General features: G+C 47.1%; 1 protein-coding gene across 2 annotated transcripts in view; it reads left to right on the top strand.

The window, feature by feature from the left end:
• Positions 1-26,158, top strand: part of CHD2 (chromodomain helicase DNA binding protein 2) — a 1,941,047-nt gene that overhangs the window by 973,388 nt on the left and 941,501 nt on the right. For both annotated transcript variants that reach the window (XM_085644496.1, XM_085644497.1), the window contains one exon: positions 17,338-17,513. In XM_085644496.1, coding sequence (XP_085500622.1) covers positions 17,338-17,513 — 176 coding nt within the window. The remainder of the gene's footprint in view (positions 1-17,337; positions 17,514-26,158) is intronic.

The following is a 26,158-nucleotide window of genomic DNA, read 5'->3' on the forward strand; positions in this document are numbered from 1 at the left end:
TGGGTACCAAGGTCACTGTGACCAGGGAAGGTCTCTAAGGGCTGCAGCACCTATTGTGCCACCCTTAGAGACCCTGCACGTTAACACAAACACACTGCAATAGCAGGCTGCGTGTTTTGGTACAGAGAAAAGTGAAGAGTCGACATGGCACACATCCCTGTGTGCTGCGCCTCCAACCCACTGCCTGAGATCTAGGTAAGTCACCCCTCTAGCAGGGTACACTAGCCCTCAGGTGAGGTTACGGTGGCATGAGCCCTGTATCTCTATAGTGTCCAAGTCCATTCTTAGACATTGTAAGTGTAGTAAAGCCATAAAGATAATTTGGTCTGGGAGTTGGTCATTAGGAACCCCACAGCTAAATAATGGTTTTACCTAAACCTGTGAAGTTTGGTAGCGAACTTCCTAGCATATTAAACCCACATTGATGCCTGTGTGGGATTTAATGTAAAATACACTCAGAGGACATATTAGAGATGCCCCCTGAATGTCGACCAGCCCTGGTGTGGTTCCTGAATGGCTGCCTGCCATTTGCCACCACCAGACAGGTTTCTGGACCCCTGGGTAGAGAGCCTCAGCTCTCTGGGTCCAGAAACAAAGCCCATCCTGGGCAGAGGTGTCACGCCTCCTCCCCCAGGATGGGCTGGGTCCACGATGCGGAAGCTTCAAAGGCCTGCCACCTTTGTAAGCTTTCCCTGCCTTTTGCTGCTCCAGCAAATGGCTCCCATCGGTTCTGCCCCCCACCTTGGCTTGAGAATCGGCAGAGAAACCAAGCTAGGAGGAGAGGTGTGCCCATCCTCAGGTGGGGTAGGCGAGGTGAAGCACACATCTCAGTCCCCTCCATCTTGAAGATAAGGAGACCCAGCCAATTGGGGAGGGGCTCATGCCCCCCTCCAACTGGAAGGTGGCATAATAGGGGGTGTACCCACCCCAAGGAAGGGACCCATCGGTTCTGACCTGCATACCCTTTTAACAACCCTAAATTTAGTATTTAAGGGCAACCCTGAACTTTGCCTCCTCAGATTCGAGAAAGAAAGAAGAGCCCTGGTCAACCAGGAAGAAGAGGACAGCAACTGCTTTGACTCCAGCCATACCAGCCTGTCCCAACCTGATTACAGTGAAACCTCGGCATGTCCAGCAGCTCCCCAGAGCCCAGAAGACCTGCCTTGTACCCAACCAACTTTTAAACTCTGTCTCCAGTGAGCACCGGATTGTCTCAACAAAGACACCCACATAATCCGGATCCAGGCAGCTCTGCGTTTTTACACCACTCTGCACCTGACGCCCATTGCCTGAGTTCGAGTTGCCCAACACTACGAGGAGGTCTCCCCAGTGGTCCTGACCTGGGATCTGGAGTTCCCCGACCTCCCCCAAGCTTCAAGCAGACACCTGCAGCCTCAACCTGAAGGCTCCCCCCGACAGTGGCCGGAGCTGCTAAAGAACAAACTGACGCTAAAAGACACCGCTGCACCTAATGCCCCACGGCCTTGGGTAGCCATACCGATGGTGTCCAGGCATCCCTGAAGAACCTAACTTACATCTCCATCTGGTGGTCACCTTCAGGAAGTCTTCCTGTCCAAGCCTGTAGCATCTTTGCCAAACTGAAGATCTCCATTGGAATCCACAGGGTCTCCGATGTTCTGTTCCTAAAAATGTTCTGTCAAGTTGAACTTTTATGAAAGAAAAAGTAACTAATCTGCACACCTTAAAAAGTCTTACTTACCTTGTATTATGGGATCCCCGGTGTGGTATCTAGGCGTACCACCCGAGTTGTCGATGAAATCCCAAAAAAATCTATAAGTTTTCCAAGAGTAATTACTGTGTAATTTAACCTGTTTTGAAACCCAATACAAACCTGGTACAAATGCAGTTTCATCCACAACTGCATATCCTTGTAAAGTTTTGCTTTTGAAAGTATATTTTACTTACCTGTCCCAAGTCCTGCTTAGTTCTAGCAAAAAAACCTAAGGGTAGATTTCTTTAAAAAACGTTTCTAATTGGTCTGGATTCTTTGAGTGTGTGCCATTAGTTTTGATTGAGGGAATACAATAAATGCTTAACACACCCTCTGGATAAGCCTAACTGCTCACCCACACTACTACAAAGAGAGCTGTTAGTACTTACCTAATTTAGCCTCTGCTATTCCTATGGGCAGTGGTTCCCAAACTTTTTTGACCCATGGCTCCCTTAACCTAATGGGCAGTTGGCCGTGGCTCCCCACCATTCTTTTTTTGGTGGGCGGGTGAGGGGGGTAAGTAAGCCCAACCTCGGGAGTACTTCCTGTTGTCTTCCTTAAATTAATTGGGATGCAATGAAGGATGCTGGAAATAAATCAATTGTATTAAATAGCCCTAACAACAAAATGTGAGTTTCAGCGATTACAGTGGGAGTTAGCGATTGGAAATTCGACTGGAAAACAGCAGCCAAAATGCAGGTGCATACAAGGACAAATAATGGATCAAAATCGTACTCATAAGCAAGAGGCAGCCCCATGCGGTGCCTTGCTTTGGCTGGAGATTAAAGACAGTCATTTTATGCGTATCTGTGCTCCCAGAGAGAACACTGGGATACCGCCACAGGTTTATTAAGCAGCGCACGAAGACCCTCTCTCGCAATCATCAAATAATTCCACCATTTAAGAATCCAAAATATATGTCTTCAATATTATGATTTTTTGCCTGATAATGGACTTGGTGCAACGTTGCGCATGAATTTGAAACAGCCGTCATAATAGGAACGTCCGTGAATGTCATTTGACAGTTGAAGAGTTTTGCTCTTTTTCTGTGTTTGGGTCGGCTGGATTTTTTAAATAATTTTTCTTTGCTGCAGATTATTATAGCGTGAACTCGACCCGAAGAGCACCAGTTACATTACATGAGGATACATTAATTTATTCTTTTTTGGTAGGCGCTGGGAGATTAAGTGATTTGCCCAGAATGACACAGGATGCTGAGCCAATGTCGAGGGTCGAACCCGGTTCCCCAGCTCCAAAGTCGGCAGCTCGCAGTTTCACTGCAATTTGGGGATATTGATATTTTTTTTCTCAAACTAACACATGAGAATTGCTTCGTCTTGCTTAATTCTGCGAATAAACGCACTTGTTTTCTCTGGTGCTTTGAACGTAAATGCAGATATGCAACTACACATACTCATCTAGAATGAGGCGTGAATCTGACCATAATGCTCTTTTACGTCAATCTCAGCAGTTTATGAAGGTCAAATGTCACCTAAGTTTCATAGAAGCTGGGCAGCAAATAAGCGAAGCGGGTAAAATCTCATCATGAAAGTGGTTTTGGTATATTTTCTGATTTGTCGATACATTAAACATGTTTATTTTTCAAGATAATATCCCCGAAATGCACAAGTCATGCAATAAAAATCTAAAAGTGGAGGACGTTTCATGAAAAGGGTCCTCTCGTCAACTCTTCGTAACCCAGTTTCTTTTCACATTTGCTTAAACAGGGGAAGGGATGGAACATTTCTCAGGGAGATTCCACCCAGGAATTCGTGTTGGGCACTGAATGCCCATGATCACAAATTCCACATTTACAAGAAAGTGCTCATCGAGGGCATGGCACTACAAGCCCTTACTTACCGATTTCCTGGTGAAGAGGGTCCCACGAGACATGGCACAACACGGCAGTCAGCAACAACGATCCTCAAACGCTCCGAGCTGCGTATGCCAGAAATGCTGAGACTACGCATCTCAAAGCACGTATGACGCATGCGTACGTATGCGTATGGCGGCAGTGCGCTATTGGGTCAAACCATTTTGAATGTGGCATTTCAAACCCCCCCCCCCCGCATGTTGCGCTGCGGCTGCAATTTCCCCGACCCACATCCTGCGCGGCGGCGCGGTGCCCCTGGCTTCTCATCAGCACCGTGCACAGTTTGGGAACCACTGCCTATGGGGACTCCCTGGACTCTGTGCATACTATACCACGCTATGCACACTATACCTCGTTTTAGTATAGTATAGACAGAGCCAGCTTGCTACAAAACAGTCTACTTCATGACTTTTGTGCACTGTGTGTTAGTTTGATATTTTTGTTACTAAAGATGTGAGTGGAAATGGGTGTGAGCCATGTCTCCCTGATTCAGAGCATCTATGTTCTCTGATGATTTCTGCATTGTGTCTGCAGTGCTGCACAGTGTGCTCTGATGGGTATTAGTTGGAAGGCTTCGCTCATTAAGCATGCTCGTCAGAGTAATGTGTTTTATGTGTTTGAAGTTTTTAATATTTGCTATGTGGGTATTGTAAAGAGGTGTAGAATATTTTTCTATGCAGAAATACAAAAGGAATGTTTAAGTAGCTGGACTAATAGAATTCTCTTTCAGGATATGTCCATTGAGCACTGAAAAAAATCCACCCACGTGTGTAGATCACGTAGCAGTTCTGTCAAAGTCACATCTACTTAACCTTACTTCGGAGAGGCCAAGAAACATATGTGACATACATTTTGACACGTTAATGTTTTGCAAGCTTAAAAACAGACTATATTGCCAAAATGTATGGAATTACTTTAAAATTTAGAAGGCAAAAAGGGTTGTACCCATAACAGTCACTTAAAAATGAAAAGTGGTCTCTTAAAAACATCCTTCTCAAACACTTTTTTGCTTTTTAAAGTAAGCTAAGAAATGCATAACAATGTAGCCTATTTAGGCTGGCTGCAGCATAGAAACAATGTAAATAGGACACTGCGCCTTTAAGGGTCTTGTATGAAAGTGCCGCTTTTGACATGGTTATCCCCCACTTTTTGCCTGGTATCTGGTGCAACTTTGACTCAAAGTTTGCTGGGTTCCTGCTCACAAAATCCCCAGCACCAGTGTTCTTTCCCTAACCTGTAATTTTGTTCCACAACTGGCAACCCTTTAGGAACCCTATAAATTCATAGTAAATTGTACCACGGGGACCTAGGACATTGGCTGCAGCATGAATTGTGCCACCCTAAGTGACCCCCTCACCAAGCTCATGCCAACTGCCATTGCCAACCGGTGTGTCTTGGTCAGAGAAAATCGAAGAGTCGACAAGGCACACATCCATATGTTTCATGTCCACCCAGCACTGCATGTGGTATAGTTAAGTCACCCCTATGGCAGGCCTTACAGCTCTAGACAGGGTGCACTACACCCATATGTGGGCATATTTGCAGGAGTGGATATGTCCCTGTGATATCTAAGCTCACCCTTGGATATTACCAGTGCACAGGGAAGCCATGATGAGTACATGGGCTGGACACTCGTGATTACGAGTTTTCCAGCTACATGATTGCTTCACTGTACCCCAGGGGGTTTGGTACCAAACATCTCGTCTTTAATAAACCCATACTTGATAATAAATGCACCCAGAGAGCACCTTAGAGGTGCCTTCTGAAAACCTACCAACTACTAGTGTGTTGACTGACCGGTCTTGACCCGCCAGCCACCATGGAGAGGTTTCTGACCTCCTGAGATGACAGCGTAGGATCTTGAAGGTAAGGAACAAAGCCTGCTCTCTGGGCAGAGGTGCTCACACCTCCTCCACACAGGATGTGCATTCCAAGGCGGGAAGCTTCAAAGGCTAGTACAACCCTTTCTCCAATGTTTGGAAGTCTAGTTTCCACTAAGGTAGGTAGGTGCAACACCACACTACACCTAGTTTACCATGTCTTTATTTGGGGAAGCCAGTGGGTCCCAACCCTCTAGATACAGTGGTCTTAAGTTCCAGAAACTTAGGGCCCTGGCTGCATCCAGAAAGTTAAATACAGGTAGTAACACCCATAAAGAGCAACTCTTAGAGATGCTCCTGCAGTATGACCTCCAGAATCCTGGACGGCCAGAAGAGAAGGATAGCTCTGGGTTGGTGGAAGCTCAAGAAGAAGGGTCAGGGGTGGCTCACCCCAGTGACCCCAATCCTGATAATGAGTAGTCTGAAGATACCACACTGGTAGCTCTGATCTCCCAGGGAATGGGTTAGATGACCTAGAGGAGACCCCCGAGAGCTAGGTCCCCCTTTGATCCTCCTGGGAGGATTAAAAGAGTTCAAGGGAGGTCTAGGTCCTCCTCTGTCAATTCCAGTGCCTCTAATACTTCTATAGGGACGGCCATCTCTAGCAAGAGGGAGGCTTCCTTAGAGGGGGAATACCACCTGCTAAAACTTGATAGAGCTAGGCTCAGGCTCAAGATTGACCAGTTGTCCTTTGATAAGGAGACCCTGAAAGTACAGAAGGTTAGGAAGAATTTGGGACTAGGGTCCCATGGTGGCAGCACTAGTGAACCTAGGGTCAGGGAGCAATCTTTTGATACTAAGAACCTGAGCAGTATAGTCCCTCCTTACTAGGAGGGGTATGATCTCCATAAATGGATCACTGGCTTGGCGAGGACCTGTAAAGTACAGAAGGTCCCTCAAGGGAAGTGGGAAGCTATCCTGTGGCTCTCCTTTGCTAGCAAAGGAATAGACAATCTCATCACTGTCAAGGAGGAAGATGCTGAAAACTATACAATCTTGAAGAGTACCCTCATAGATGGTTTGGTTTAACCACTGAGCCCTACAGGGTTAATTTTAGGGACACACAGAAAGCACACACCCAAGACTGGGTTGGCTATATAGGCAGTGCTCTTAAGGCTGTCGAAGGCTGGCCTCATGGAAGTAATTTGTGTGATTACACAGGAGTGTACAAATTTCTAGTGAGGGAGCACATCCTTAATAATTGTCCAAATTAGCAACTCCACCAGTACCTGGTAGACTCTGATCTGACCTCTCCCCAAGAATTGGGAAAGAAGGCAGACAAACGGATTCATACCAGGGTTAAGACTAAGTCTCAAGGTGTTGGTGACCAGAGGAAAGATTCTTCCAAGGCCCAAGAGATAGGTGGGGACAAATCTAAAAAGAAAACCTTTGAAGGTCCCCAAATGTTTTCCTCTGGAGGTGGATCTCAATCCTCTTCCTCCCCTGGTAAGAAACCCTATTGCTATCTCTACAAAGAGAAAGGACATAAGGCAAGGGATTCTAATTGCGCCAAGGCCAGGCTACTACTACACCCCCTAGTTTCCCTAGTAGTAGCACACAGTAGTAGATAGACGTGCACCCGAAACTTTAGTTGGGTTCTCATGGGGTACTGAGGTGAATTCTGGCCTAGCCAGATCCCCTAAACAGGCTACCTTAGTATGTGATGGTGGCATGGGTTTTGCCACTTTTACTGTAAGTCCCAATACCCTGGGCAAGAAAATGCAGGAGCCTCTGGTCAAAGGTCAGAAAGCTGCAGCCTGTAGGGACACAGGGGGCAGTGTCGCCATGGTGACAGGATAACTTGTGTCCCCTCTTCAGCTTCTACCTGGGTACATGTATCAAGTGACCAGCACTGATGAAGTCCGAATAGATCACCCCATGGCCATAGTCAGTCTCAGCTGGGGAAGGGCAACTGGCCCTAAAAGTGTTGCAGTATCCCCCAACCTGCCTGTAAATTGCTTGCTGGGCAATGATCTAGAGATTTCAGACTGCGCTGAAGTAGAACTCCGGGCCAAACTAGAGATGATAGGCCTCCCTGAGCAGATTGGTGTGACCCCTAGGGGACAAGTCCAACCAGAAGGAAACCCTGGAGCAGTGGAGCCTGAAAGAATGGCCCACCCAGCTCCAACAGAGAGCACAAGGTAGGAAGAAAAGTCCTCCTCCCCCCAGGCTGTAGGCGAGTGTCAGCCTCCTCCGGGAACTGATCCTACTCCTTCTGAGGAGGTCAGGCTGTCCTTGCAGAGCCACTGAGGGGATTACTAGTCAGGTGGATAGTCATCATCAATCTGAGGGATCCCTGTTAGGGCATCACTCCTGAACCTTCCGACATCGGTGGGCATTTTCTTCCGTGCCTCCTGGTCACCTCCGAGTGGATAGACACTGTCCCCTCTGCTTGCAGGTTCTTCACTTAAAGAATCCACCCTTGGATTCCATCGGACTCCTGCACAGTCTTCCCCAGTGGTCCCTTTTCTGTAGTCCTCCATTGTGGTCTACGTTGGTTTCCGACATCACTTCTTATCTATTTACCCGCCGTCCCTGGTATAGGTATCCTGGTTCCTTGGCTATCCAGTGGTGGGGTGACAATCCAGTGTTTGTCTTCCACTGGGTTTCTCTAGAGTACACTTGGAAGGGTCCTTCTTCTACAAAACTGCAACTGCAACTTTCCCATTGACTTCTATTGAGTACGCGGCTGGTGTTTCCACTCTGCATACAGCCTCCGTGGGGTCCTAGGTACTTAACATGGGTGGTTCCTTGTGTCCCCAGCTCCTCTGAGTCTCATGGTCCACGTCTTGACTTCGGTTGCAGTTCGCATTCCACTTTTGTAGTAAATGATTTGGCCTCCCCTGGAGACCACAGTCTATTGTGCTTACTTATCTGTTTGCAATTGACGCATTATTGTGTATTGTGTTTACATCTCCAGGTAGGAGATATACCAATGAGTTAGTGAGTGTTGTGTAATAAATAAAACTATATGTATATATACGTATGCGGTTCTTTTTCGTTTGACCTACACTACATGATTAGTTCTGGTAAAAACAAACTGTTTAACACTCCTTCAAGATAAGCCTGAAGGCTGCTCCCACAGCTACCACTTTCCGAGTGAGCTTTCTATGGTTGTCTAAGACCACTAAAATCACCAAAAGGGTTGCATGGATTAGTGAAAAGTACTCTGACTTTCATCACTGGATGGGCTTCAATGACTCGATCAGGTCTTGCCGCTTGACCCCACAACACCAAGAGTTTATGAACAAGAACATTTTGGAGGTCAGATTATGCATTTCTTTGAAGACTGTCAGCATGTTTTTTTGTTTTTTTTGATAATCAAATTTTTATTGGCATTTCGTAAGTAAGACAAAACAAAATTCAGCGCACATAAGCATCGGTACATAATCGCCATAAGCAGCAACCACAGCATCGCAACTCCAGAAGAGGGAGCAAAACAAATTACAGAACCCTCAATATTGACAATGTTACAGTACGTTTGCCCGTATCTTCGGAGGACAGCAGACACATCAAGGGGGTATTAAATTCAGCCACTTGCCCCTCACCTTCTGAAACTTGTTCGGGCAGCCCCTCGCCGCAAACAAGGGCTCCTCTTGTCCACTCCCCGTCGCCACTTACATAGAGAGGGAGGGTTAGAGCTTGCCCATGCACCCGCCATGTCGCGCTTGGCTACAGCAAGGGCCGTACCCAGGAAGAGCTTGTCGGCTCGAGAGCTGTCCAAGCCATCGAGGACTCCAAGTAGCAGGCGCTAGGGATCATGGGGGATCTGCCAGCCTAAAGTGTGTGTAAGCTCGGACTCTATCTTGGACCAGAAGGAGGTGAGGACTGGGCAGGTCCACACCAAGTGAAAGAAATCGGCTGGGGCCAGACCACATCGGGCACATGCAGGGGAAGGGCGCAAACCAGCTCTGTATAGCCGTGTCGGGGTGAGGTAAGCTGTATGGAGGTAGTAGAGTTGAATGAGGCGGAGCCTGGAGGAGGTTGTCAGGGTTCTCGGGGCCATCAGAGCGTCACGCCAGTCAGCCTCCTCCAGGGGACCTATTCAACCCTCCCAACGGGCTCGGAGTGCATCTAAATTAGTAGGACCGTTGTTTACCAGGGAGCGATATATTCTAGAGACCCCTCCCTTCACTAAATTCCCCATCAGTACCTGCGCCTCTGGGGGGCTAAACTCTGGCAGTGAAGTCCCGGTGGAAATGTGTGCTGCAAGCGCGTGACGGAGTTGCAAATAGCGGTAAAACTGGGAGGAGTGAAGGGAGTAGCAGACCTGTAGCTCGGCAAAGGATCGGATATGATCGCCTGTCCAAATGTCCCCCAAGAGCGAAATCCCAATGCAGTCCCAAGACAGGAAGCCTGTGAGGGAAGATGTCTCGGAGAGCCACGATCCCTGCCATAAAGGTGTTTGTCGGGTGAGTTTCTTGTCCTAGTTTGTGTGTCGGCCACAGGCTGCAGAACCAGCCTCAACACGGTTGCGGACGTGGATTCCGCCGTGGCGGAGCAGGGGGACAGAGAGCCGGTCAGTCCACATCTGCTCCCGCAGCATCTGCCTCAAAGCCTTCCTAGTCTGAGCTTTCAGGCCCATTCCACGCCAGTGGGAGGCAGAGTTCACCATCACCTGTTCCACTGGCGTACCATCACTTCGGACAGGTGGGTGCTGCAAATCGTCCGAAGGGGCCACTGCAGTACCACCGCATGTCGGGGGATCACTTGCGACTTCTGCAGGAGGAAGTTACGGCCCTCTTGGCCAAGGGGGCCATCGAGCGCATTCCTGGCCCAGAAGTATGTCGGGGTTGTTACTCCCACTACTTTCTGGTTCCCAAGAAGGGCAAAGGGGGCCTACGCCCTATCTTGGACCTCAGTCCAAGATGCTCACCTTAGCTCAGGTTCTGGCTGCCCTAGACCCTGGAGACTGGATGGTAGCGTTGGACTTGCAGGAAGCTTACTTCCACATCCCTGTCCTGCCGGCCCACCAGCGTTACCTGCGGTTCACGGTAGGCCACGAGCACTTTCAGTTTACCGTGCTCCCCTTAGGCCTCACCAATGCCCCTCGGGTGTTCACGAAAGTGATGGCGGTGGTCGCAGCTCATCTGCGAAGATTAGGGGTTCCAGTCTTCCCTCTATCTCGATGACTGGTTGTTGAAAGCGGGCTCGCCCCAAACAGTCGTCTCCCACCTCCAGACTACGGCCGATCTCCTGCATTCGCTGGGGTTCTCCATCAACGTGCCGAAGTCACATTTGAGTCCCTCCCAGAAGCTCCTCTTCATCGGACAGGTTCTGGACTCGGCGCAGTTTCGGGTCTATCCTCCCGAACAGCGGGTTCGGGATATTCAGGCTCTGATTCCGATCTTTCAGCCTTTATCCCAAGTTTCGGTCAGGATGGGCCTATGGCTGCTGGGTCTGATGGCCTCCTACATCCTGCTGGTACATCACGCCAGGTGGCGGATGCGGGCTCTGCAATGGGACCTGAAGTTCCAGTGGGCTCAGCATCGGGGCAACCTGTCCAACCACGTCCTGATCTTGGAGGGCACTGCAAGACAGTTGCAGTGGTGGCTCACGGACCGCGATTGGGTCTGCGGCAGATCCCTCTCCCTACCCCAACCGGAGCACGTAGTGGTGACGGATGCATTCCTCCTGGGATGGGGGGGCCACATGGGAGAGGTGGAGATCAGAGGTCTCTTGTCTCCAGCGGAGTCCCGGCTCCATATCAACCTATTGGAGCTGCGGGCAATCCGGCTCGCACTGAAGGCATTCCTTCCCTCTGTCCGGGGAAGTGTAGTGCAGGTGTTCACGGACAACACCACCGCCATGTGGTATTGCAGCAAACAGGGCGAGGTGGGGTCGTGGGCCCATTGTCAGGAGCCTCTGCACCTGTGGTCATGGCTGAAACATCAGGGCATCACCCTGGTGGTTCAACACCTGGCGGGCTCTTTGAACGCCAGGGCGGATGAACTCAGCCGCCGGTGAATGATGGATCACGAATGGCGTTTGAACTCGGAAGTGGCGCAAGGCCTCTTTCGGCAATGGGGAGAGCCTTGGTTAGATCTATTCGCCACCGAAGAGAATGCGCAATTTCATCAGTTCTGTGCGTTGGAATTTCCAAGGCGGCACTCGCTCGGAGACGCTTTTCGTCGCGAGTGGAGTTGCGGTCTACGCTTTTCCGCCTATACCACTTCTGCCCAGAGTGCTGAAGAAGATCAGGCGCGACCGGGCCCAAGTCATCCTTGTGGCTCCGGATTGGGTACGAAGATACTGTTATCCCGAGCTAATCAGTCTGTCAATCGATCCCCCGATTCGACTGCCTCTTCAGGAGGACCTTCTGTCGCAGCAGCAGGGGACGGTCCTCCACCCGAACCTATCCAGCCCCCATCTCCATGCGTGGAGATTGAGCGGCGGCAGTTGAGGCCATTTGACTTGCCTTCCGAAGTCTGTGATGTCTTTCTGGCAGCCAGGCGTCCCTCCACTCAAACGGTACACACCTGCAAGTGGAACAAATTTGTGGCATGGTGCACAGCAAAAGCTGTGAATCCCCTTTCCGCCCCTCTTTCTGAGGGTCTCCTCTTTCTTCTTTCCCTGGCCCAGCAGGGCTCTGCTCTGGGCACCATCAAGGGGTATCTTTCAGCTGTTTCTGCCTTATTACAGCTTCCTGATCAGCCTTCTCTTTTCAAGTCCCCTGTTGTCACTAGATTCTTAAAAGGCATTACTCGCATGTTTTCACCTGTCCCTTTTGTAATGCCTCAGTGGGACTTGAATCTTGTGTTAACCTATCTGATGTGCGCTCCTTTTGAGCCACTTCATAACTGTCCTCTTCGTCTTCAGACTCTGAAGACTGCTTTCCTGGTTGCTATCACCTCTGGTAGAAGGGTGAGTGAGCTCCAGACTCTCTCTTCTAAGCCTCCTTTCCTTTCTGTCCAGCCGGACAAGGTTGTTCTCAGGACTCGTCCTTCCTTTCTCCCTAAGGTGGTAACTGCTTTTCACATCGGCCAATCTGTTACACTGCCCACCTTCTTTCTGCCTCCGCATCCCTCGAAAGAGAAAGAGAGGCTCCACCGTCTGGACCCAAAACATGCGCTCTCCTTCTATCTGGACCGCACGAAACAGTTCCGGGTGGACGACTAATTCTTCGTTGGCTACGTGGGCGCTAAGAAGAGGCGGGCAGTGCACAAGCGGACCATCTCTCGGTGGGTCATTTTGTGCATTAAGGCCTGTTATTCCTTGGCTAAGAAGGATCCTCCTGTAGGGCTGAGGGCCCATTCCACTCGGGCCACAGCGGCTACTACTGCCTTGGGATGGGGAGTCCCTCTGCAGGACATTTGTCAGGCAGCAACGTAGGCATCGCTGTACACGTTTGCCAAGCATTACTGCCTGGACAGCCAAGTCCGGAGAGACGGCTTCTTTGGCCGTTCCGTTCTCCAGGACTTCCTGGTGTGATCTTGGTTCGCAGACCCACCACCGGGGTTGGTATTGCTGGGGTATCTATTCTAAGGTAAGGAATCCAACTAACGTGTTTCTTTCAGATGAACAAGTTACTTACCTTCGGTACCGATATATCTGTAAGAAACATTAGTTAGTTAGATTCCTTACCGCCCCTCCCATCCTCCCCGTTCTGCGAACTGATATCTAGGGTTAAGGTTATCCCTTTCAGGGCCCTAGTTTCATGGCACCACTGTCGGTTTCTTGCATGGCTCTGCGTTCCTGGCACAGATAGCTATGTACAGAACTGACGTCAGCACATGAGGGCGGCGTCTAAGTACTCCGCTGTCATCCCGGCGATCACGACGCCGACGACGGACGCGTAGTCGCAGACGACGCCTACCAACGCGCAAGGGTACTGCTGACGAAAAATCTTTCCGGATCCAGCCTGACGCATGGGGATATTCTAAGGGAAGGAATCTAACTAACTAATGTTTCTTACAGATATATCGTTACCGAAGGTAAGTAACTTGCTCGAATAGGCTTTTTCAGTAAATTGCAGGTAAGTTAATTTTTACTTTACTTTTCTTACTCAGTGCTGGATACCTAGATTTAGCACTGGTACATTTCATGCAAACAGGTAAGTAAATACGTTTTGGTTATTCGTGTGATTTTTAAAGAATATTTTTAGATTTCAAAACTCCACACATAGAAACTTTTTAGAAGAAAATTGTCAATGTTATCCTAAGGAGGAAAAACAGGTTATCGGTTCACAGGTAGGTTATCGACTGTGAGAGTTAACGTTCTGGGGTTAGACTCAGGGGTCCCCTAGGGTCAGTGATGCACTCTTGTTGCACCCTCAGCGGCACTAGGGCGGCCGGGTGCAGAGTGTTGAGGCCCAATGTTATCCAATGGGGGATAGGGGGCCTCCAGCTGGTGGCTGGTGGCAAGCAGGCCACTGGGTTGTGGGAGCAAAGCTCCTAGGGTTTAGGTTAGGGCAAATGGGGAAACAAAGTAGCTCAAAAGGTGCACCCTCAGCGGCACTGAGGCGGCCGGGTGCTGAGTGCTGTTTTGACGTCGGGCACCCTGTTGTTTTCAATGGAGAACCTACGGTGTGCAAAAGCACTGCAGGCAGGTAGACGAAGGACTTCTGGGTGCGACCACCACTTAGAGAGGTAAGTTGGGAAGTTAAAGGTTGGTTAGGCACCGTCGGTTTGGGCACATAAGGCCGTGGGGCATCGGGTGCAGGGGTGCCTTTTGGGATCGGATCTTCTTACCAGCTCCTGGTCGCGGTTAGGGCGTCCTTCTGGATTTAGACTGCAGGCGTCAGCTGGAGGCAGGTCAGGGGTCGCCGGATCTCTGTTCAGGATCACCGGGGTGACCTCCTCGTGGTGTTTTCCCACTCAAGCTCGGGCCAGTTTTGGCAAGTGCAGAGTAGGCTGGATTTGCGGTCTTAGGCTGCTGCCAGAGGTTGCAGTTGAAAAATTCCAGTGTTCATGGGAGAAGGAGTTTTTGGAAGTGAAGGCAGGCAGGTCCTTCAGGGCTTTTGAGGTTGCTGGCTGCAGGTCACACCGGGATTTCGCAGGAGCCTGTTCGAGGGGAGACAGGCCTGTAGGGCTGGGGCCAAGTCAGTTGGCGTCTTCCTCTTGTTAGCTGGCTGCACGGCTGTTCGGTCCTTCTTTTTCTTTTCTTCTTGTTATTAGGCTAGATCTGAGGAAGCAAGGTTCAGGGTTGCCCCTAAATACTAGATTTAGGGGCGTTACAGGTAGGTAAAGGGCAGGGACCAATGGGTCCCTTCCCTGGGGTGGGCACACCCCCTATCGTGCCACCCTCCAGTGGGAGGGGGGTAGGAGCCTGTCCCTGGTTGGTTGGGTCCCCCCATCCTCAAGATGTTGGGGACACAAAGTTGTGCTTCACCTCGCCTCCCCCACCTGAGGGGTGGAGTTGGCAGAGGTGGGCACACCTCTTTCCCTCGCTTGTTTTTTCCGCTGGTTCTCCCACCCAAAGTGGGGCGGTAGAACCAGTGGGGACCAGTTGCTGAAGCAGCAAATGATTTGGGGAGGTTCACAAAGGCAGCATGCCTTTGAAGCTTCCCCTTCGTGAACCATGCCCATCCTGGGGGCGGAGGCTTGGCACCTCGTCCCAGGATGTGCATTGTTTCTGGGCCCCGAGAGCAGCAGGCTCTCGACCCAGGGTCCCGAAACATGTCTGTTGGTGGCAGCCTAAGCAGCCACTCAGTCAGGACACTAGAAGTTGGTAGAGTTTCAGTGGGCATCTCTAAGATGCCCTCTGTCGTGCATTTTACATTAAGTCCCACACTGGCATCAGTGTGGGATTAATGTGCTGAGAAGTTTGATACCAAACTTCCCAGTTTTCAGTGTAGCCATTATGGTGCTGTGGAGTTCGGAATGACAAGCTCCCAGCACCATATACTCTTAATGGCAGCACTGCACTTACAATGCCCAGGAATGGACTTGGACACTGTAGGGGTACAGGGCTCATGAACTTGTACCCTCACCACTGGCATAGTGCACCCAGCTAGAGGGGTGACTGATCTATGCCAGGGCAGTGGTTTGTAGGCATGGCATAGAGGGATGTTACACTGGTGTGAGACAGACTCCTCCTCCAAATTTTAATAGTTCTTTTAGTAAGTATCATGCAGAATGCCAGAAGGTGATTTTCAATATGATCTTTTATTTATGCATGAATAGAAGAGTATAATCAATCAATCCACTCTTTTTAATGGCAAACAAATGCATAAAAAAATCCCGAGCAGCCGACACGTGTTTCGCCCTTCAATGTCAGTCGGACGTGGGCTTTTTCAAGGCTTTAACATTCCTGATTTCATATTGTTCAAATCACTTTGGTCTGTATTCAAAAGATTCAGCATTGAAAATGTATCTGCGGTCTGTTTTTGTTCAAATAAACTTCGGTCTGTCCACGTCGGTCTGTCCACGAGAGGGATGTTTGCCATGTCGACTCTTCACTTTGTTCTGCACCAAAACATGCAGCCTGCAAAGGCAGTGTGTCAGTGAAAAGGAGTAGGGCCTCTAAGGGTGGCTCAATAAGTGCTGCAGCCCTTACCGACCTTCCCTGCTCACAGGGCCCTGGGTACCTATGGTACCATTTACCAGGGGCCTACCTGTGGCCAGAGATGTGAATTCGGTTTAGGCTTCAATGCAATTTTAGGGATGGAACATAGGCCCTGGGTATCTGATCAGTAGGAGCCCAGGGCACACTCAGTTAAGGAACATCAGCAATTCAGCAAGAAGTGGGGGCATATCATGTAGAAAGAGGGCACTTTCTCGCACTCCTATAATGTGCAAGATGGGCACTGGGTCTTCTATGAATAGCCCAACTACAGAGATGGGCACTGAGTCTTCTATGAAGATCCCAACTACAGAGGTTGTCAGTACTACCTGAGACCCAGCGAGTACAGGAGAAACGACGACTGGGGAGCTTCAAGCCCCAAGGCTGGATCCTTCAGGAGAGTTCAAGATCTTTACTGAGATACTTTGGATGTTCTGCCTCGACAAGAGTCGATGATCTGTCTGCACTCTGTCGATAACTGAAAAGCACAGTTCCTGGACACTCCATGGAGTAGCTGTGTGCTCTACAAGTCACATTTATTTCATTCATTGATGTCCTCGTATCTATGGGATGGGCTTGCTATTCTATTCTATTCTATTCTGTGCTGATGACTGTTGATGAGGATTCCCTGCAAGAGAAGGAAGTTACTCACCTGTAATCCTAATTCTCTTCCCGAGTAATGATAAACAAAGTCATAAACAGCCCTCCCACCTCCCTGGACCAGAACTAATACAGCTCTCAACAATTTTTTAACCAGGATCCCTTAATTTCTGTAAATATGACCTGATCTAATGTCCCATGTGAGGCATGATAGGATGCAGGGTTTATTGTGAGGTTCTTAAAGGAATACTACCAGTTTTCTCGCCTGTGCTTTTCATTGCAGCCTATCGATTAACTTTGTCACACATTTCCTTTCCTTTTCCATCAACAGAAAGGTGTGTGAAAGATTCTATGGTTGCTTTTTTGTCATCAACTGGTTTTGTATGTAATAGCTTTCTTTTTTTAGAATGAACAATCCGTGAAATCTGGCCATTTTTAGCCTTCCATTAGATTGCAAACATATATGTGAGGTACCATTGCACAAAGTTTGATATACATATGCATAATTTTTTTAAGTGCTCCAGGATCCCCGCACGTTGACGGGACTGTTCAGTGCTTATGACTTTGATGAGGATTCCCTGGAAGAGAACTAGGATTACAGGTGATAATCTTTTCCTTTTGTTCTCAATCAGTTACATATTGTGTGACTTGTTTCAATTTCTTGTCGAATGAAAAGTTGTAGTCGTGTAAAAGCCCAAGATTGGAAGTAATGACTGGTTAATTTAATGTTACTCCTTCAATTACTTTAGGCGCCTGCGAATGATAGTGAATCTGATGTTGAATTAAAGCAAAAAGCACAGCATTCTTCTGGTTCAGAGAGCTACTCAGATGACTCGGATGATGAAAAAAGACCGAAACGGAGAGGACGTCCTCGAAGTGTACGGAAAGACACTGTGGAGGGATTTACAGATGCAGAAATCAGAAGGTGAATGCTTGAATCAAAGTTAACAATGTGCTTGATTAGTACCTTTAATTTGTCAATAGTATATACTTGGTCAGGGCTGGTATAGCTCACCACTGACAAATGCGATGTGATGGCTGTAGTGGGCTTGAATGCCTGCAAAACGGACTTTGTCTCAATATTTCTGAGCTTGGTGAATTAAGTTATTTGAAATTTGACAGTTTGAATGTTAACACCTCGGGTGAAGACAAAAAGCAAAGCAGGACCTGATGACCCACTCTATATTAAGGCTCACCTACCACCTGAATACCTATTAGTGCTTATGTGTAGAAAGAGAGTCTTTGCACAGTGAAATATTGATGCTCTACCGCCAGATAAAAAGAGACTCAAAACTGATGTAGCAGGAAAAAGGTTAGCAGTAGAAGCAGCAACATAGTGGTGGTTCGCCATCTCTGTTAGCTTTCTCCTCAGGTACGACAGATACCACTGGGAGGAGACAGAGCTGCTCATTAAACGTCTCCCTGAAGTCTATTACAAGGGTGGCAAAACGTTGGTTCAGTAAGGCAAGATAATGTCCAATGGAAAAAAAGCTATGCCTTAGATGCAGCAGTCACTCAAGAATATCAGTTTTTGCAAAGGGCAATCTCTTCTAGATTCTCTCTTCTTCTGGTTGGGCCCGAAAGTGTTTCGTTTCAAAACTTTTGTATTGTGAGTGGGAGTTGACTGAGACTTAGTCTGACATAGATTATAAGGCCACAATGTCCATGTGTGAGCCCACTGTCTTGGAATATTTTTTTCCTCCATTGGGTAAAGAGCTGCATCGAGAGAGCTCCCGAAGAATTAGTCTTACGTTTGTCAAGAGAAGTGCAAAGTGCTTGAGATGGTCGCTGAGACTGATGCTGGATTGAGGCTTCGGGTTTTTTTTTGTAGTTTTTTTTAGGTGGCGGATGTGAGAAAGTGCCATCTTTCTTGCATGATATGCCCCCACTTTTGTCTGAATTGCTGATGTACTTTGACTGAGTATGCCCTGTGCTCCTGCCAATCAGGTACCCAGGGCCTATGTTCCTTCCCTAAAACTGCATGACAGCCTAAACCCAATTGCCATCTCTGGCTACATGTTAGCCCCTGGTAAATGGTACCCTAGGTACCCCGTGATCAGAGAAGGCCCCTAAGGGCTGCAGCACTTATTGTGCCACCCTCAGAGGCCCTGTACCCTGACACCCACACACTGTCTTTGCAGGCTGAGTGTCTTGGTGCAGAACAAAACAGAGTCGACATGGCACACATCCCTGTGTGCCATGCCCACAACACACACTGCCCTGGCATACCTCAGTCACCCCTCTAGCTGGCTGCTTTATGCCAGTGGTGTGGGTACAGGTGCATGAGCCCTGTACTGCTACAGTACCCAGGTCTATTCCTGGGCACTGTAAGTGCAGTGCTGCCATTAAGAGTATATGGTGCTGGGAGGTCGTCAAAAAGAACTCCACAGCACCATGATGGCAACACTGAAGACTGAGAAGTTTGGTGTCAAACTTCTCAGCACATTAAACCCACACTGATGCCATTGTGGGATTTAATATACAATGCACGACAGAGGGCAACTTAGAGTTGCCCCCTGAACCTAACCTACAATCCACGTCTTGTCTGAGGGGCTGCCTAGGCTGCCGCACAGCAGACCTGTTGCTGAACCCCTGGGTAGAGAGCCATCCGCTCTCCTGGGCCTGCAACAATGCACATCCTGGGTGACGTGCTAGGTCTCCTCCCACAGGATGGGCAGGGGAAGCTTCAAAGGCATGCCGCCTTTGTGAGCTTCTCCAGGCCACTTGCTGTACTCAGCAACTGGCTCCCACCGGTTCTAACCCCCACTCTGGTGGGAAGCCTGGCGAGAAACCCCAAGGGAGGAAAGGGGGTGTGCCAGCCTCTGCCAACCCCACCCCTCAGGTGGGGGAGGCGAGGTGAAGCACATCTCCGGGCTCTCGCCATCTTGAAGATGGGGAGCCCTGCCCAATCAGGACTAGGCTGCTGCCCCCCTCCCACAGGAGAGTGGCAGGACCCATTGGTCCCTGCCCTTTACCTACCTGTAACGCCCCTTTATTTAGTATTTAGGGGCACCCTTAACCTTCCTTCCTCAGATCCCGAATCCGAAACAAGCAAGAAGATCAAGAAACAAGAAGACCTGCCATGCAGCTGCTAACAAGAGGAAGACACCAACTGATTTGGCCCCAGCCCTACAGGCCTGTCGACCCTTGAACCTGCTCCTGCTAAATCCCGGCGTCTCCAGTGGTCAGCAACCTCAAAAACCCTGGAGGACCTGACTGCCTTGTGACTCTAAAAACACTGGGACTCCCACGAGCAGTGGTCCTGCTCAACAAAAAGCAACAACCCCTGGCACCAGCCAAGAAGCGCGAACCCTGCACACTCTGCACCCGCCATGCCTGGCTTGTGCCTGAGTGGACAAAGACCACGAGGACGTCCCCCCGGCAACTGTGACCCAGAATCCAGCACCCAAGGACCCACCTCGACGTTCCTGACAACGCCTGCAGCCTCAGAACCAGGGAACTCTCCAACCGCGACCAGCAGAGGGTAAGATATTCCGATGCCAAAAGTCACCCTTGCACACGGCGCCCTGCGGCCCCCTGTGCCTAGCTCCTGGGTGCCTACCTATCCTCCAACTCCCCAACTTTTCTCTCGAAGTGGTGGTCGCACCTGAAGAATCTTTGTCCCCGAGCTTGCAGCCTTTGTTCGTCACTGAGCTGCTCCATTGAAATCCATTGAGCGCCCTGCGGCCCAAAAGCACCCTGCACCCAGCCGTCCGAGTGCCCCTGAGCGTGCAACCTCTATCCTAATCTACTTCCCCACTTGCCCTGAGCAAGTGATCAGGAGCCCAGCTCCCACAGCCGCGTGGCCTGCTTGCCAGCAGCCACCAACCAAAGGCCCCCTGCCCGCCGTAGGATAACATTGGGTCTAACTCTCTCTGCACCCGGCTGCCCCTGTGCCGCTGAGGGTGTAACTACTGTACCTATCTGACCCTGGGAGACCCCTGAGTCTATGCCCAGAACTTTAACTCTGCCAGTCGAGTACTTACCCAAAAGCCGATAACTCACTTTTCTTCCACAGGGTAACATTGACTGCTTTCACTTGGAAATTCTTCTAAGTGTCGAGTTTTGAAACTTTGAAATATTCACTAAAAATCAGCCGAGCAATTAAAACAAATTTACTCACCTGCTATCAGGAGAGATCCCAGTGCTGGATCTTGGTGCCCAGCACTGACCTTGAAAAGTAATTACAACTGTACTTACCGCTAACTTGATTTTCCTCCATAGGATAACATTGTCTGGTTTTCACCAGAAATTCTTCTAAGTGTCGATTTTTGAAACTTGCAAATATTCCTTAAAAATCGCCTGTATAACAAAAACGTATTATTTCAGCTGTTTACAGGAGATGCACCAATGCTGGATCCAGGATCCAACACTGAGTAAGAAAAAGTAACAATAACCCTACTTACCTGCTAAGTGAATTTCCTCCCGTGGTATAACATTGGTGATTCTATGTGCAAAAGTTTCCAAGTGTAAACTTTTAAAATACAATAATATTCCTTAAAATCATACCTGTAACCAAAACGTTTTTACTCACCTGTTTCCAGGAACTGTCCCAGGACTGAATCTAGGATCCAGTCCTGTGGTTAGAAAAGTAATCCAAAAAGTAACTAATTGCATTTACTTAGAAATTCCCATTGAGCTCAATGTATAATTGTGTTTGAAATTGTGTTGCCAATTGCAACAACTGTAACTACTGTGTTCAAAAGTCTGTTACCGATTGAAAGCATTTATCTAAAGCATCTCATTCTGAGAAAGTATCAATCAATCAAAAGCTTTATTCGGTTTGTAAGATACAACCATATAAGCAGAACAAACAGTAAAACAGAGAGGTTAAATTACATAGCAAAAAAGTGCCTTATACAATGGGCTAAATACATTATTATGTACAAATTCAACCCCTTTCCATACCAAATAAATATTCCATTAAAATTATTTGGCAATGTGCAATTTCCGCATAAAGTGACAAATGTATAGTAACTGTGCAAAGAATGCAAAGTGCAAAAAAGGCATTATTAAAGTGCCGTATGCATCCACGGTCTCCTCAAGGTTATGAGTACAGAAAAGTTGCTATCAGTACATGATAATGTGCAAAATACGCAAATTAATAAAAGCTACACAGGGCAAATTATTGACTTCCTTATAGTTCCACATTTTAACACATAAGATGCAGTAGAAAAACAAATATCTGGGCTTTCTAAAGATGATATTAACTTCATTGCTGTTTTGGTGGACCGAACATTATATTTTAAAAAGATAGGTTTAAGATAAAATTTCCTAAAATGGTGATAAAATTTACAAAACAGTAAAAAATGGCAACAGCTTTGCTTTGAAATATTATCGCAAGGGCACATGGAGTTAGATCTAGTTCTCATATGCGGGAATGACACTAGGTGGTGAACAATCCCCAACCTTAAACGAGTTAAAACAAATCGATGAGAATTACGTGTTACGATGGTAAGATATGTCTGAAAACCTTTAATCAAATTTAAATCATAATAGAATACTGTAGTTGTTCGATTTCTAGACTGCCTCTCTCTGGCCGCTCTCTTATATGATAGAAACCTCAATTTTAGGTCTTTCTTTGGTATCAGCGCTGTAGCTTCTGGACTCAAGCAGATATTACAATCATATAAAAGATTAGACCGTCTTTGATGATTGTTTGTGTAAATATTGTTTCAGGTTTTGACCAAATAGAACGCCAGAGTAATAATGGGCGTAATGCAGCTAAGTCCATAACATATTCTATTCCAACTTCCTCGTGAATTAACATAGTTGATGCTGAGGAGGGGGCACATACTCGTTTTTTTAAAAACTTATTTTCATCGCTCTGGAGAGAATTCACGCAATGGTGGCCCCACACTCCCGCCCCATACAGTGCCGATGAGACACACCTGGCGTTATAAATGGCCATCATTTCTTTTATTCTTCTTTATTTTTCTTTGTTATTCCTAGGTAGCAAAACCTATTGACCGTTTGCATCTTGGCTTTATCAATATAGAAAGTGCTAACCGGTTTTACTTTCTTGCCGCAGATCATCGCAAAAGTCTTGGTTTTGTTAACTAACAGTTTTCTATTTTCAATAAATAACACAAATCTATCAATAAAGCGTTGTAATCCAACCTGTGTTCGCGATAAAAGAACAGCGTCATCCGCATATAATAAGATTGGGGTAGCACTCCCGTCTATAATAGGGGCATCCGAGGGTAACTGACTTAAAATAGAATCAATTTGATTAATAAATAATGAAAATAAAAAAGGCGCTAAAACACAACCCTGTCGGATTCCTCTGGCAACTTTGAAAAACGGTGTGCATTCCCCCGATGGTCCATAGCGAACTTTACATGACAGTCTTGAGTAGAGCCGTGCTAAAAAATATACACATTCCTTTGGGGCACCTAATTCTAACAAAATTTCCCATAGAATTTTATGATCTACAAGATCAAAAGCGCTGCTCAGGTCTGCGAAACAGAGGAACAGATTGCCCTCCTTAGAGATTGTGTATTTATTGATAAGGAGGTCAAGATTTACACACTGCTCCAGTGTCCCCAGACCTTTTCTAAAACCGTATTGTGCCTTTGATAAAATTATGTTATCCATGGCCCAGGTTTCTAAACTTTTTAACATTATTCTACTCATTATTTTGATTGAGGAGTCCAAAAGGGAGATAGGGCGATAATTACTTGCCTCAGATTTGGAGCCTTTTTTGAAGATGGTAATAATTAAGGATTGGCCCCATGAAATGGTAACTGTCCCTCCGCGGTTGCATGGAAAAGCCTAGTCAGAATAGGGGCCCACAGGTGTAATTCGGTTTTATATAGGTCCAGCGGGACCCCATCTGGTCCAGGGGCTTTACCTCCTTTACTATTAGTTAATCCCTCATATACCTCGTCTAGACTTATTTCTAGAGGTAACCTTGGTCATGTGCAGTCATTATCCATTAAAGAATCTAAAACTATCCTACCAGGATTAAAAATGTTTAAAAAGTGTTCGGTCCATGAGTTGCAGTCTACATGTGAGGTTATTTTGGGCACTCTGTCATTCTTCAAAAAGGAGCTATTGATAGTCTCCCAGTAGAGTTTACTATTATTTGTATCTGCCGCTAGATTAAGGTTGTTCCAGGCCTCTTCTTGAAGGTCTCTTTTCCTCTTAGCAAGGGATACTTTATAGATATCACGGGAATTTTTAATACTAGTAGAATTACGTGGTTTGGTACTCAGAGCTTGTTTTAAATCATGCAGGGCGCGAGTACAGCTTTTATCAAACCACCCTAAATTAATTTCTTTTTTCCCGTTAGTTTTCTTAGTGATCAGGCTTTCTATTGTTTCATTAATCCTTAGAAGGCTAGTGAGTATGATGTTGGAATTAACTTCCTCGCCAAGACAGTAGTCTATCTCCTTGCTACATTTTCTTAACACCTCCTCGTGTATTTTATGTGGGACAATCCTCGACCATCTAATCCTCGTACCATTTGGTCTTACGGCTTCGACATTGTTAATACAGTTGTTTCCGTTTGTTTGTTTATTACCCCAGCATTGTAATATTATAGAAATGCTATTGTGGTCGCTTAATGCTTGCTCATTAACCCATAGGTTACAGTAAGCAGTGTTATTGGAGAGCAGAATGTGATCAATATAAGTATTAGCATTTCTCCCTGTAAAGGTTGGACAGTTTAAATTTTCTCTATTTTTCGTGCAACTTAGCATATCCAAATCAAACTTTGCTATCATATTGTTTAGCGCTGTGCCATAGGTGCAATGTGGGAAGTGTAGGTAGTCAACATCTTCCATATTTCCGCTCTCCCTTCTAATCCCACACAAATCACTCATTGCAAAAGGGCATGGGCTAATGTTAAAATCTCCCGCCCATAAAATAATAGACTGGTTACATGATAGCGCCAGAGCCCTCTCAATGTCTTTTTCCAACGGGGTTAAGATTGTGCCTCTGTCAGCACTAAAAACATTATTATAGAAATTAATCAAAATTAAATCTTTACCTTTATTAAACTCTAGTCGTAACACCTGAGAGTAAATATCCACTGAGGTGCAACTTCTAATTTTGCAGGTGTTGAGTTTAGTTGATATTAGGAGTAATAAGCCTCCCTTAGCCCTACCAGCGGCTGAGCTAACTGCATTCCAGCAGTACGAGGTATAACCCTCGATAAAAATAGGCTCCTTACGCCAAGTTTCTTGGAGGCATATTATATCGTAACCTATAGAAATAAAATCCCTCCAAAATGGGGTGTCCAGTTTTCTGTTTATACCTGCTATATTCCAGGTGACAACGCTATAACCCGAATCCAGGTCTAGGTTAGCAGCTGCACATCCATTTTTTACTGCTACAGGAATTTCTGTGGGTAAAGAGTATCTTTCATATATAGCTTGACTGATGTGCTGATGGGTTCCAGTCCCTCTATTGTGCTAACAGCTTCAACTGTATTAAGTTTAAATGCAGTAGGGATTTGTGCAACTTTTACTGCGCTGAGTAGGTGGCAGAGATCCTGGCTGACATATCTCTTTTCTCCCTTACGTTCATTGGGTGCTACAATCGGTATAGGACTTATAGGGTAGCTATCCTGATTTATACCTTTTGGCCGATTAAGTCAATCAATATCCTCCAGGGATTCAAAGACCTTAAATCTATTATATGTTGGGATAGAAAAATTAGAACGATGTCTCGAGGGGTTTACAAAATTATTGTTAGATGAATGGCTGGGTTCCAATAGATGCCTATAAAAATAGCCTAATGGTAGTAAAGTTGTATTGAATTCCCACGCCGATGGTAATGGAGCATTTTTAAGGGTACTTTTGGCCCATGAACGGGATTTGAAATTTATTATGACGCAGTCCCCCTCAAAGTTTTTCCTGAGGGGGCCTACCCAACCCACCCTCTGTGTTAGTATAATCTGGCTGGCCCCCTCCATGGGGAAATTACAGTTGGTGGCCAACCAGTGAAGGATTTTATTTTTTAGTGTATCATGATTCTCTGCTTGCCCATTTCTTAACTTGGGTTATGTTTGCGAGCACTGCCACATACGCACTGCATTCCGGGGGCAAATTGATACAAGGTGGGGACTGTCTAGTAGTTATTGCTGTCGTGTGGGCTTCCTTATCCTTACATAGTTGTTCTATAGGTGTAATTTTTACGTTAAGTTGTGCTCCCTGATTTATACTAGCTGTTGGATTTCCTCCCACAGGTAATTGAGGACTTATAACTGAACCTCCGCGGGACTGACGTATGACATGTTGGTTGCTAACACGGATACTACTAGTGTTTATGGTAGGAATCGTGGAAGATTTACTCTTGGTCACATTTAATTTACCAGTATTTCCTTCGGTAATACCCTCTGATATAATGGTTGCTTCTACACCTACACTTTGAGGTTCATGCAACCCATTTTTATCAATGGATCCTCTTAATTTGTGAACCTCCCTAACCAGGTTATCCACTTTTTCGTGTAATGGCCTGATCAGCTCAACTAATTTATCGAAGACTGCTTCTATGTTAGGAGTACCCACAGAGTTTTGTTTAGCCTTTGTGCTTGTAGTAACTGTATTCTCTATTGTGGGTAAT

The sequence above is a fragment of the Triturus cristatus genome, chromosome 3_1 (genome assembly GCF_964204655.1).
Source record: "Triturus cristatus chromosome 3_1, aTriCri1.1, whole genome shotgun sequence".
Classification (NCBI taxonomy): Eukaryota; Metazoa; Chordata; class Amphibia; order Caudata; family Salamandridae; genus Triturus; species Triturus cristatus.